We start from the raw sequence: 13664 nt of genomic DNA, 5'->3' as shown, positions 1-13664 counted from the left end.
TATTAAAGGCTCTGTGAGCATGAAACACACAAGCCACCGGCCAGCCGAGGAGCACGGGGAGCTGGGGAATGGGGGACTGGGAGTCCCAGATCCAGGCCCCATGGAGTGGGGAGGGCAAGTTCCCGAGACCCCAGGGTCCAGTTCAGCCCCACTGCGAAGGGGAGGGCATCCAAGGGAACTGGCTTCAAGTCCTAGCCAATCACCGATGCCACAACTTGGACAAGCAACTTCACCTTCTTCGACCGGAAGCGAGAATGTTTAAGACTCAGCACCTCAAAGGGCTGCTGTAAGTCTCGTCTGTGGCCACCATCTGAAGTTGGAGCCGATCACCACTACCAGCTGTGTACCCTTTCACCTCTGATTCTCAATTCCCCAATGTTTAAAAAAAAAAAGAGCCTGGGTGGCGCAGTCGGTTAAGCGTCCAACTTCAGCCAGGTCACGATCTCGCGGTCCGGGAGTTCGAGCCCCACGTCAGGCTCTGGGCTGATGGCTCAGAGCCTGGAGCCTGTTTCCGATTCTGTGTCTCCCTCTCTCTCTGCCCCTCCCCCATTCATGCTCTGTCTCTCTCTGTCCCAAAAATAAATAAATGTTGAAAAAAAAAAAATTAAAAAAAAAAAGAAAAAAAAAAAGCCTTCCTTTCCAGGGTGACTGTATTCACTGACGTATTAATAGATGTTAAATGATGAGCCCGGTGCCTGGTATGTAAGAGGCACCTGGCAAATGTGCCATGATTACTATATTTTGAGGCAGAAAAATTCTATTTTGCAAAAATCAGGTGAGATGAAGAATGCTCAACTTCAGCCTTTTGACAGAAACAGATCCTGAATAAAAATCAAAAATTTGTAAGGTTGAATTTCCAACACATGGCTCAAACTCCTTTCAAAACACTGACAGCCAGAGAACTAAGTTACAAAGGTGGAGACTTGTGTTCGAGCCTAGCCGAATCTGCCGTCCTGTCCCGCCCCCCTGCCTGTACCACGTTGGAAATCAGGAGAGCCGGATGACCTCCTCGTCCTGCCAGCTCCATCCACTACTACCGTGTGCCCTCTGGTCTTCCAGAAGCCTTGCTTCCCAAATCTCTACACGGAGCACACATGACTTAGCAAGAGAATGACTTGTGGCCACTCGGGTCCCTAAATCCATAGCCCCTAATGTGACCTGGGTTTCTAGGCCCAAACCAGCCCACAACTACGCTCTGATTTTGAACCCTGGTTCAACCCCAAATTCTAAATAGACCGGAATTTTCTGGCAAGTGGCGAGATCGCCAGGGGTAATCTTTTAGATTTGTTTTTGCTTGTCTTGTTAGATATACTTTCTTCCAAAGTATTTAATTAATGTTTAGGGGAATGGATAAGCAAAGTGGAAAACAGTTTAAGTTTTCCTTCGTAAATTACCAATCTCTTTCTCTCTCTGTCCTAAGTTCCCTCCATTTAACCACCTAGTTATACTGATGCCTACACCATTACATCATCCTTCTTCCCAATTCCAAACTCTGCATTCTTCACCAGTTACCTGATGAAGCCGGGTGGGGCGGGGGCAGACTTTTAGATCAGCACTGTCCATTAGAACTGTAATACAAACCACATAGGCAATTTCAAATCTAGAAGCAACATTATTTTTGAAAAAGTGAAATTAACTTTATTAATATATATTCTTTAACCTAGTATATAAAGGGCTATCATTTTACCTTGAAATCAATATTTTAAAAATTATTACTGAGGGGCGCCTGGGTGGCTCAGTCAGTTAGGCATCTATCTGACTCTTGACTTCGGCTCAGGTCATGATCTCGCGTTCATGGGTCCAAGCCCGGCATCGGGCGCTGTGCTGACAGCTCAGAACCTGGAGCCTGCTTCGGATTCTGTCTCTCTCCCTCTCTCTCTCTGCCCCTCTCCTGCTAGCGCTCTCTCTCTCTCTCTCCCTCTCAAAATAAATAAACTTACAAAAAAATTATGACTGAAATCTTTTACAATCTTTTTTTCCCTATGAACATTTCAAAATCGGATGCGGACTTTACACTTACAGCCACATTTCAACTGCTCAACAGCCACAGGTGGCCAGTGGTTACAATACACACTGGATGGCACAGACGTAGATCATCTCTACAAACCTTTTAAGCCCTAGACTCCCCAGATCCAAAAAGACGACTAGCCTTACAACAAATTCCACTTCTAGCCAGTAGACCCCCAGGGAAGTGACCCGTCCCTGGGGCCTCTTTCCAGGCCAGTTTCAGTTTTATTTCAGATCAGTTTCACTTTCTGCTTTTTGCCAGTAGACATTATAAGAAACACCCACATAAACACACTTAAATTTTTACTTATTTTTCCCTGTTGATGAAATTAAAAAAAAATTTTTTTAAATCTCCGTCATCCAAAGATGTGATCTATTCCAAGTACCCTGGCTATGTCCACTTAGCTAACAAAACCCTGAGCCCAAAATAAAAGAAATGCGAACTCTCCACAAAATTTCACCTGATAAAAATCCCCATCCTTAGTTCTCTACAAAAATGCTGGGACTGGTGAGAATTAGTCCAGCAGAGGGTCAAACCTGAGTGATAGAATGGCTAGCCCCTCGGGCATGCTGTCTTGGATAGTAACACATCCACTAAGCTTCTGACTCTGAATGTTACCAGTAAATCCCAAGCCAGGGGCTTGCCCAGGGACACTCCAGCCTCCTCCGCTCTGCAGAAGTCATTTCTACCCATGGGGTGGAGATGGCAGACTTCTTCCTCCCTGGATCCCCCGACTCCCCCAAAACGAGGGCTGGCCCCAGGGAATTCAAGATTCCATCCGTGACACAGAGCTCAGTTCACTAGAAAGCAGGTTTTTCTGGGTTTTCTATAGCAGACTAGGGGAACCAAGCATCACCTGACTCCATCTATTCTCTTTAGCTCATAGATGAAGCCTCCTTCTGCTTTGTCAGCCAAAATATTTATATCATTTTTCTGTCGACTCAATACCATCCTCACCTTGGCCTCCCTCCTTTCCTTTTTCTTTCTCCCTCTTTTCCTTTTTAAGAAAAGAAAGGAGTTGTCGCTAACATGTTTCTCCAGTTCTTCACTGTTTATAAAGCACTTTTAATTCCATTAACTCACATGATGCTTGCAGGAAGCCTATCAGGGCATATACAAGTGAACTGTTCTCCCACTTAACAGATAAACAAACAGAGGCTCAGCGCCCAGTGCCTTCCGGGGCTGGGCAGGTCACATTCGTGGGAACTGTCTGGAAAGGCAGAGTACATACCCTGTCCAAGGCCTACAAATTCCAAACTTTTTAAACCTGCAGCCGGCATATAAATGAAACAAGATAAGGTGCCTTTGTGGGCACCCATCTATGACTCTGGGTTTCCACAATTTCCCAACAGGGCACCTACAAATAATGACTGGTGCTAGTTATAAAAATCCATGTGTAAAAAAAATAACACATATGTAGGGCTTCAGTCTCAAAAGCATTTTCAAGGAGGCCTGGGTAGCTCAGTCGGTTAAGCATCTGACTTCAGCTCAGGTCATGATCTCACGGTTCATGAGTTCAAGCCCTGCAAGGGGCTCTGTGCGGACAGTGCGGAGCCTGCTTAGAATTCTGTCTTTCCTTCTCTCTCTGCCCCTTCCCTGCTCCCTCCCCACCCCCATCTCAAAAATAAAGCGATAAACTTTAAAAAAAGATACTTTAAAAATAAATAATAGGGGCGCCTGGGTGGCGCAGTCGGTTAAGCGTCCGACTTCAACCAGGTCACGATCTCACGGTCCGTGAGTTCGAGCCCCGCGTCGGGCTCTGGGCTGATGGCTCAGAGCCTGGAGCCTGTTTCCGATTCTGTGTCTCCCTCTCTCTCTGCCCCTCGCCCGTTCATGCTCTGTCTCTCTCTGTCCCAAAAATAAATAAACGTTGAAAAAAAAAATTAAAAAAAAAAATAAATAATAAATAAAAAGTATTTTCAAAAAAAAAATAGAGACAGCATATTCAAGAATGTCCTTTCATTTGATGCTTGTGGAGGATTATTTCCATCCCATTCCCCAGATGTAGAAATTAAGATTCCTCAGGGCTGAGAAACTTGCCTGTGGTCTTAAGTATGTGCAACAGCAAACGTGTTACATACCTAGGTCTTCATCCAGGAACCCGGGGGCCTGCCTTGCCCCTCTGCCATGTCATCTATACTACACGAGTGGGGGACACTGCCCAATCCAGTGGCCCAACCACCAGCATCTCCCCCTTTGAAATCTGATCACTCCGGGATCAGGCAGAGAAGCAGGTCACCCAGCCCTGCTTTGATGAAAACCCCAAGGGTATCTAATTATAACAAGGAGGGAAGGGAGGAGTCAGAATCCTCTATTTCTCAAGACCAAATTAACTTTAATTTCATTTGACACAGTGTATGTGCTAGTAGGAAAGGCGATGGTTGAGGAGTTAGGAAATCTAAGGCCTGAAGTTTCATCTCTGCCTATTCACTGAGGTTCTGGGCAAGTAACTCCACCTCCCTTCCTGTGTGCGTGCATGTGTGTGTGTGTGTGTCTGAGGAACTAGATCAGCAATGACAAATGACAAATTGGCTTCATGTCCCATACTAAACTCAAGGGCTGGTTGCATCATACTAAGAAAGAAGGACTCTGAGGTCACTGGCCAGACTCCATGGAAAAGACTGCCAAGATCGATTAGCAATGTCTGCCACAGGCTTGCAAATGGCGGGCAGCGGTATGTAGATTACTCACTTACCGGCCCTGGACTAGATAATGAACAAGTAACACGGTGCAAGTCAAAAACAACTCTGCCCTTTACAACTCTTTCTTCTCACAACCCCTCACAACTTTTTGTAAGGACCCAGTACTGCGGGCATCGTCACCATCATCCCCACTTTACATATAAGGAAACAGCACAGGTAAATGAAGAACTTTGGCAAAGATAAACCGTTAAGCAGCAGAGCAGGCAAGGGAGCCAAGCCTTTTCCCTTCAATTTCGACCTGTTTGCGCTACCCTTGGAAATGTCAAAGTGGTGCCCCACCACAGGTGGAAGATACTAAGCCTCCCTCCCACATACTACTTTCAGCTTTTAGACAAGGGGCACAGCAAAGTTATGAAACCCATCCAAAGACATGGAAGGGAAGGGGTGCTAATTCAAAGTTCCAGATGCTTCTTCCCAAGGCCAAGTCCCACCCTCACTGCACAAGTGGAGAAGCCAAGCTCAGAGCTAAGTGAGGTAAGCAAGAGAATTGGAAGTCCCTAATGTCACAGTCCACCCCAGCAAGAATATGACACCCTATCTCAATTCTAAGATGCCTTCTACTATTAAATACACCATTGCATCGACAACAGCTTTCAGTGACGAAGAAAATGAAAGGGAACGAACACACTGACAGAAAACATGTATTGTTAAGACCACCCCAATTTCAGAAAATGTGAACATGTGCAAACATAACATCGAGGAAATATGGTGTCCTTCAACCTGGGACCCTGTGCTCCCTTGCTGGACACCAGCATTAAAAGTGACTGTTTTAGGGGCACCTGGGTGGCTCAGTCGGTTAAGTGTCCGACTTTGGCTCAAGTCATGATCTCACAGCTCGTGAGTTCAAACCCCGCATCGGGCTTGCTGCTGTCACCCAATCAGCACGCAGCCTGCTTCGGATCCTCTGTCCCCCTCTCTCTGCCACTCCCCCACTTGCACTCTCCCAAAAAAATAAGTATTTTTTTTAAACAACAGTGTTTTATAAAGCTTAAGGAAAAAAAGCAAGCAAATATACAGAATGTCCTCATATTTCTCCCGTTAGGTTTTCCTTGAATCTTTGGCATCTGCAAACCATCATCCCACCACGGATAAGATCTGACTGAACATCAAATCACACATTTAGCTGCCACTCATTTAAGGTGTTCCAGGTGTGCTACAAACAGCCCCCCGGTGCCCCATTCCTGGGCCCATGACCAAGAAAACCAGCCCCTAGAGCAAACACACAGGGTACCAGGGTCCTACCCAGCCCTTCTGCCTCAAGGCTCTCCCCATTCCCATCACCTCAGAACTGAGTCCATTCGCCATACCTGCCCATCAGCCATCTGGATGATAGCCCCACCTGGCCCCCCATCCATTTTAAAGAAATAGTTTCTACAGGAGGAGTGAAGAGGGTGGAAAACTCTTCCAAAACTACCCAAAACGTGTAAGGTCAAAGGAGTGTTATCACTTTCCGAAGAGTCCCTCCGATGTATTACTCCGTATGACTCCAAAGAAGGCACGGGCTTCAGCGCCAGCTCTAGGAACATGTGCTTAGTTCATTTCCTAGTAAAAGAGTGCTTTTGACCAAATAGCCAAACCCAAACTGGTCATCTACTCTTCACTAGACTCAAATCCAACGGATCTGGGCTATTTCCAAAAAAGTCAAATTAAGTCATCAAATCTTTATTGAGCTGCTGCTCTGTGCCAGACCCTAAAATGAATAACCCATGCTCTCTGCCCTCAAGGAACTCACAAGCTGGCTAGAGAAACAGAAAGGCAAACAATTAAGTCTCATCTGTGGGCCTACGGTATTTGGGGAGTACTGTGGGGTGGGCACAGATAAACTCCACCTGGGGTCGTGTGGGGACTCCACAGAAGGAGAACATGCCAGTGGTCTTGGGGGTGGGGGGGTTTGGTTCCTCAGAGCGGAGATGAATGAGGGGAAGGGCACTAGAGACAGGAGGCCCAGCAGAACAGAAGCTCGAAGGTACACAGTTCACCCGGGATTAAGATTCATCCCTTTTAAAGACTGTGCCACAGGCTTTGAAACGAATCCAGAAATATTCAGAGGAGCTAGAGCATCCCTGGAATGAACGCATTAAGAACACTTTTGACAAGAAAGACACGCAAGGTCTAAGAAATGTCTCATCCCCGTGTTTTAGAGCAACAACCAAAAAAGTGGACTTTTTTTTTTTTTAATTTTTTTTTTCAACGTTTATTTATTTTTGGGACAGAGAGAGACAGAGCATGAACGGGGGAGGGGCAGAGAGAGAGGGAGACACAGAACCGGAAACAGGCTCCAGGCTCTGAGCCATCAGCCCAGAGCCCGACGCGGGGCTCGAACTCACGGACCGCGAGATCATGACCTGGCTGAAGTCGGACGCTTAACCGACTGCGCCACCCAGGCGCCCCAAAGTGGACCTTTTCTAATGTTACCTAACTCTGCCCAGTGAAGATAAGGCCCCAGGTTTCCAGAACCAGAAAAACTGTTGTCACTGCAACTCAGTCTCCCCAAATGGAGACCCACTGGCCACTGGGTCAACAGGTAACTGACATGTATTGACCACCTTCTAAGGACCACCTTCCTAGGACTGGTGGGTGTTTTCACATGTGCTGCTTCACATCATCGTAAAATGGCCCTTCAAGGTCGAGAATGTTACCCCCCCTTTCCAGATGTAGAAGTTGTGGTTCCACAACCAGAAGTGACTTTCCCAAAGTGACACAAAGCTAACCATGCCATAAGGCTGGATTCCAAACTCTGGTCTGGTTGATTTCAAATCCCGCTTTCCATTTCACCAACTGGGAGGATGTCAGAAAATGTCTACCTTCTGACCTAAGGCCCTGAGGTCTATCTGGGGCAGTTCTCTGGCAGTCCCATGCTCTGCTCGGAAACGGACCCCAATGACAGACCCAGACCATCTTTCCCCCTAATCCCCCTCCTGTCAGATCCCAACCCTGGTCCTACGCACCTGCTGTCTTCCGATACCTTCATCTTTCTTTCAGGCAATACTTTATTTAAAACCCATCTACGGGGCGCCTGGGTGGCTCAGTCAGTTGAGCGTCTGACTTCAGCCAGGTCACGATCTCGCGGTCCGTGAGTTCGAGCCCCGCGTCGGGCTCTGGGCTGATGGCTCAGAGCCTGGAGCCTGTTTCCGATTCTGTGTCTCCCTCTCTCTCTGCCCCTCCCCCAATCATGCTCTGTCTCTCTCTGTCTCAAAAATAAATAAACATTAAAAAAAATTAAAAAAAATAAATAAATAAAACCCATCTCCTACAACTGTCTCCTGCACTTGTACTTCTCAACTTCAAGGGCACACATGCTGAGACACATCATCCTGGGGTTTCTAGCCGTCATCTGTCATTTTTAACTAAAGCATTCTGGCCTAATCCTGGCAGAAGACTGCTTGGGGACAAATAAAAGAGAGCTGTGGACCACTTCAGCCATAAGAGGCTAAATGGTGGAACTCATCACCACTATAGGCTGAAACACCGCAGAGCATCTAGGGCTCAGGAAGGAAGTCCCACCAAAAAAAACCAAGAGCTTTGAAAGATGTGTCACTAACCTTCTGAGGCCACCCTGTAACAACAACTAGATGGAACACTGGTCTGGCCCTGTGCTGTCCAAGACGGAAGCCACTAGCCACAAGTGGCTAGTGAGCACCTGAAATGTGGCTAGGCAATAAAGACTTAATACCTCCCAAAGAAAGAATATAAAATATCACATTAGCAATTCTTTATATGAACGAGATGCTGGAATGATGGTCCGGTGGATACACTGGGTTAAATAAACTATATTATTAAAATGAATTCCACCTGTTTCCTTTTACTTTGGGAGGGGGTATCACTAGAAAGCTTAAAATTATGTGTGTGGCCCACATTTGTGGCTCAAATTGCATTTCTACCGGACAGTGCTAGTCTGACACACGTTAAAAGATGAGAAGACAAAGACAGCAAATTCTGGCATTTCTAGGAAGCGCATACACAAAAAGATACTCCCAGAGTCCGATTAAAATTGAAGTACGGCACCAACACAAAGTCTGCGGTTCCAGAAACATTCTTCTGGCAATCTGAAGTAAACGTGCGGAATAAAAGTAAGCGTGGCTGCTCTCCCCCGCACCAAGCCAGGTATGCCGCACTTCTTGAAAGTCTCCTTTCCGGCAAGAGAACGTGCCAGAGATTCTGCCTTCACCCTGACACCCGTCTTCCCAGGCTTCTCCAGGGCCAACAGGCTGGGGTGTGTGCCCGACCACCAGGCAGCTGAGACTTCACGGGGCGGGGGGAGCGTAAGGCAGGCTCAGCCAGGGGACAAACCACACACCTACTCCGTATATCTACTCCACAGGGTTCAGGTTAAGTCAACTGGGATGGTAAGTTAGAAAAGCGTTAAGTGGGGAAGTGCGGGCTGTGTGCAGCGTATCCAGATGGATCCGCAACATTGGTCCAGTACCTTGCTGACTCCTTTAACTGTGACTCACAGTTGGGAAATTACACACATAGGTGCACACACTTATCGGCAAATACAAATCAAACCAAGTTTCGCGAGACCACGCTTACCTTCCACATTGCACTCTGCCTCTGCTATTTTGTGTCCTCCTATACTCGCTTCCATTTTCTCTAGGTTTATGCCAATCGCGAGCCACTAATTTCACGGTCATGCTTCACAACCTAGCCTGGGTGTGGTGAATAACAAGCGTACTCTTCACTCTGTGATGGGCGCTGCACCCCTCTCTCCAGAATACGCACATCCAGATGTGACCCTCAGGATCCTTCTCAACACAGTGATCCAGGCAGCTACAGCCAATCACTCAAGTCAGAATCAGAGATGAAGTCTATTTTTGATTATTCTTGTTCTGATCCAAAACTCTCAAAAACTGAGGCTCAGGAGGAAAAAGTGATTTGTCCAAGGTCATATGGCGAGACCTTGGGTGAGCCATGGCACCTGTGGACCCACAAAGCCACTTCACTTTACATCACCAGGGAGGAGACACAACTGACACAAAACATTACGAGAACGTGGAAAAAATTTAAATTTTCACCATGACCATGAAAAGTCGGCTTATACATCCACTAAAACACGGCAGGGAAGTTCTTATCACCCCACCAAGAAGAAGACATGAGGATTCTGAGGTCAGAGGAAGCAACATGCCAAGAGCTGAGTCAAAGGTTGGGGGAAAATCTGTATGTGACAATGGAAGAGTTTTGAAACTCTGTTTCTCAAATGAAACAAACCATTGGCTGTTTATTTTCTAGAACCAGAGAGAGGTCAGCCTTCCACTGACCAGCCATCTTTGTTGCTTTTCTTCTGCAAAAGCAAGAGCCCTTGTTCAAGTTCACCTCTGTGCAGGGCTGAAAGTATAAGCAAACCCTTTTTCCTAGCTTGGTCCAAAGTCAAGCTATAAAGCAGGCCCTTGAAATTTCAAACCTTATTAGAGGGGAAAAAAAAAAAAAAAAAAAAAAAAAAAAACCTTAGGCAGAAAAGCAAAACATTAAGTAATAAGAGTCTCTACTGTGAAACAGTATAAATGATCTTTCACCAAAATAACTCAGCCCATCATCAAATTACCACCCCTCAAGTCCAATTTGCCAGATTTTTTGCCCAATATTACAAGAGAGTTTGGTGAACAGACATAGGCTAATAAAAATTAACTCATATATCCATTCTGGTCACACTTCCATCTAAAATAGGAGGTGAGAGAGGCAAGGCCTAGGTCAGATCTCAGTCCTGGGAGACGCCAATAGAAACAAAAGAGAACTGACCCCGCCCCCAACAGTACCATCATGCACCTCTATTTCCTTTACAACAAACATGATCAGAATAACCAATTTTTTTTAAAAAAGGAAAAAACAAGTCTACAAAACAGAAATGATTTTCAAGTCCTCACCAGGGGTTCCCTTTAAGCCATAGACAACACGTCGAAATTTCAGCAGAATGGAATTGAAAATCTGAGTTGTGTGTCAGGAGACCCAGGACACACAAAGGACGTGCTGCAATATTTTTATTCCTTGCACCAGAAAGAACCTGTTACCTACAACCCTGACTTTTTCTCAGATGCCCAGTAGGGGTGCCCACCTACCCCTCCCAGCCTGGGGTATAGCTCCCCTCCAACACTTGCTGAACTCAGGCCTAATGTCTCATGAGGCCTCCAGAGCCCTCGGAAATTATAAATTCTTTGACCGTCCTAGGCATCGGCCTAAATAATTCAACAGGAAAAAAAAATTTTTTTAATTATGCTACTTAAAAAAAAAAAAAAAAAAAGCTCATTCCAAATATGTCAGAATGTGGCCAGTCAGCCCTGAAGGATTTCGTTACTAAAAAAATAAAATCTCCTAAATGCAATGGCGATGATGGGAAGTGTCGAACCTCTGCCGCTGTCAAATCTATTTCACAGAATTCACATCCCCTCAGAAATTTGAATCTCCACAAAACGGGGTAGGAATGCATGAACTGGGGCCACCATTTTTTTCCAAGACCAGCTGGTGGCTGGCGAAAGGGACACAGGGTTTCCTGTCCTAGCCCTGTGTGACCCACCATCAGCCCCCACGCAAGGTCCCACCAAGATCCCCCCCCCCCCCGCCTTTGGAGAGAAAAATTAAAACTTTTTTTTTTTTACTCAAAATCCCCAGCAAGTTCAACCAGATACTAAACCATCACAAATAACCCTTCAACTTTGGGTGGGTACCTTATTTCCATCTGTTAAATTTTAATTCAGTCAATATTTGTCTTCTAAAAAAAAAATTTTTTTTGTTTTTGTTTTCCCCTTCATGTGATTTCATTTTAAGGCCACAAAACTACATCAAATACTGTTTGCATTTGCGTTCCCATGTTCCAACATGTTCCAAAGGCAAGTACGTTTGGGTTTAGCTTTTGTGTGTATTTTTTTTTTTTTGCCTTTAAAAAAAATTAAATTTTGCAGCTAGAATCAGCCGAATTGGTGTTTTACTCCATTTTTTTTAGCAAACTTAAGTGTTCCACTAGAAAAGATGGATAAGAATCAGAATTTTGATCTCCTCTCTGTCCTTCCCTTCTTTTATCTTTCCTTCTTAAGTCAGTAAAATTTGTGTTTTTAAAATCACAACCCCCCCCCAAAAAAATGATCAAAGCTAATGGATTTTCTTTTCCCCTTTGAAAGTAACCAAATTTGTGAAAAATACCAAATGCTAATAAACTACCAACCCCACATCACAATCAAAGAGGCCTAAAACCAATCTGGATTTTTTTTTTTTAATAATAAATTTTTCAAATTGGAAGAGTAAGCAATCACAGAGAAGGGAAAATTCTCTCCTACCAAGGATTCTTCAACCCTTGTCTTTATCAATTGATTCAGTTGCATGTCATAAAAAATGAGCTTCTGTGAATCCACTGTTAGTTTTTTCATAATAATGTTAATTATGCATATCTTATTTTAATGGCGGTCTCTCCTACAAATCTGTGGGCTACTCAATTTGTATAATGTGATGAATTTACATTTTTTCCCCCACTGAATATTGCTAAAAAAGGTTCCTGACATTTTCTGGATAAAACAACAACAAAAAACAAAATGCCTAGACCTTTCAGGAAACAAAATCAGAAAATAGTCTTAATTATTCCATCAAAACAAAAAACAACCCAAAAAAAAACAACAACAACAACACAAAACCCAACAAATCAGGGAAAAAAGACAGGATTTCACTAACTTTTCCAGTTTCTGTTTTTCTTTAGAACCTTGGGATTGAAATGCAGGAAAATGTAAATGCGAAATTAAAAAAAAAAAAAAAACTACAATTTTTGGGTGTGTCCAAAGCCAACATTTTAGGGTCTATTTTCTCTTTGAAATCCTTCCCCCTCGAAAACAGAAAAACTTTACACATTACCAAATGGTGAAATTAGTCTTTTCTGCCCGCTGGGCTAAACAAGTTCCAAATTACAATGAAGTACAATTTCTAATTGCTTCATAAAGCCAATTCTCCCAGTTTTCTCTAAACTCAACAATTTCCCTCCTTTCCTCATTCCAATTAGTTTTTTTCTCAAACTAAAAGGAGTTGGAAAGCCAAAATGACTTCAGTTTTAGGAGGCTTTCTCCTTTCTCCCCCTCAAAAACTGAATTCATTCAAATTCCAGCTTAATTTTCATTTACATATTATCTGGATTTGGCTTCAGAAATAAAAATTGTCTCCATGCTCCCAGAAAGATCAAAGTGAAAATTTTCACCCCAAAAAAGAAAAAAAAAGAATCCTTTCCCCCTCCGCTGCCTTAGAGTGCAAACTTTTGAAAAAATAAGAAATAAAAAATATTTCTTTTCAATTTTAATTTCTTTTTTTTTATTTACAAAATAGTATCCTCTAGGTGGCGTCGTTTTAATGGGAAAAAACTACCGTTTGAAGAAAAATTAGAAAAAAAAATTGAGAAAGGGAAATATGGCCTAAAAAAAAAAGACTGTTGCAAAGATGGGGTGCCAGAGGGGAAAGACCTCCCGGGGGGGGTCATCAGGGACCCCGAACGCAGAGGGGGTCAGGGGGAAATTGCAAATTTGGGGGGGAGGGGGGAGAGCTGGAAGGGGTTGCATTTTTGCAAAATGTGAATTGTCCAAACTGAAATGGCTGCTCTGTTCTCTCGCCGCTTTGTTTTCTGGGCTCCGGTCCGAGCCCGGGGCTGGAGGGGGCGCTGGGTGGGGGCCCGAAGAGACCCCCGCGTCACCCCCAGCCTCCTCACGCCCCGCGGCGTCCGGGGGGGGCCTCCCCAGACCCCGACCCCCCGGTTTGCGCCCACAAAAAGCCCGCAAACGTGCCCAGGCACTTTGCATTTTGCAAATCTTGCAATGAAGTGGCGCAGCGCCCCGGGCCCCGGCCCCCCGGGGTCCCCCGCGCGGTGCATGCCCCCGGCCCCCCGTCGTACCTGCGGAGCCGCCGCGCCGCCCGGCTGGTTCATGGGTCCGTGCGGGAGGAGGCGGCCCCGGCGCGTCCTGCTCCTCCCGGGCCGGGCTGCTGGTGCGCGCACA

The 13664-nt window shown here is 45.2% G+C and overlaps 1 protein-coding gene across 23 annotated transcripts in view; it reads right to left on the bottom strand.

Moving 5' to 3' along the window:
- Positions 1-13658, bottom strand: part of ZNF618 (zinc finger protein 618) — a 184908-nt gene extending 171250 nt beyond the window's left edge. For all 23 annotated transcript variants that reach the window (XM_040482043.1, XM_040482046.1, XM_040482044.1 and 20 more), the window contains exon 1: positions 13562-13658. In XM_040482043.1, coding sequence (XP_040337977.1) covers positions 13562-13594 — 33 coding nt within the window. In that variant the 5' untranslated portion in view covers positions 13595-13658. The remainder of the gene's footprint in view (positions 1-13561) is intronic.
- Positions 13659-13664: the final 6 nt, after the last annotated feature.

This window comes from Herpailurus yagouaroundi, unplaced genomic scaffold (assembly GCF_014898765.1).
Source record: "Herpailurus yagouaroundi ecotype Mexico unplaced genomic scaffold, PumYag 160, whole genome shotgun sequence".
NCBI lineage: Eukaryota > Metazoa > Chordata > Mammalia > Carnivora > Felidae > Herpailurus > Herpailurus yagouaroundi.
The sequence above is the reverse complement of the archived record's forward strand: the minus strand, read 5'-3'. Positions and strand labels throughout refer to the sequence as shown.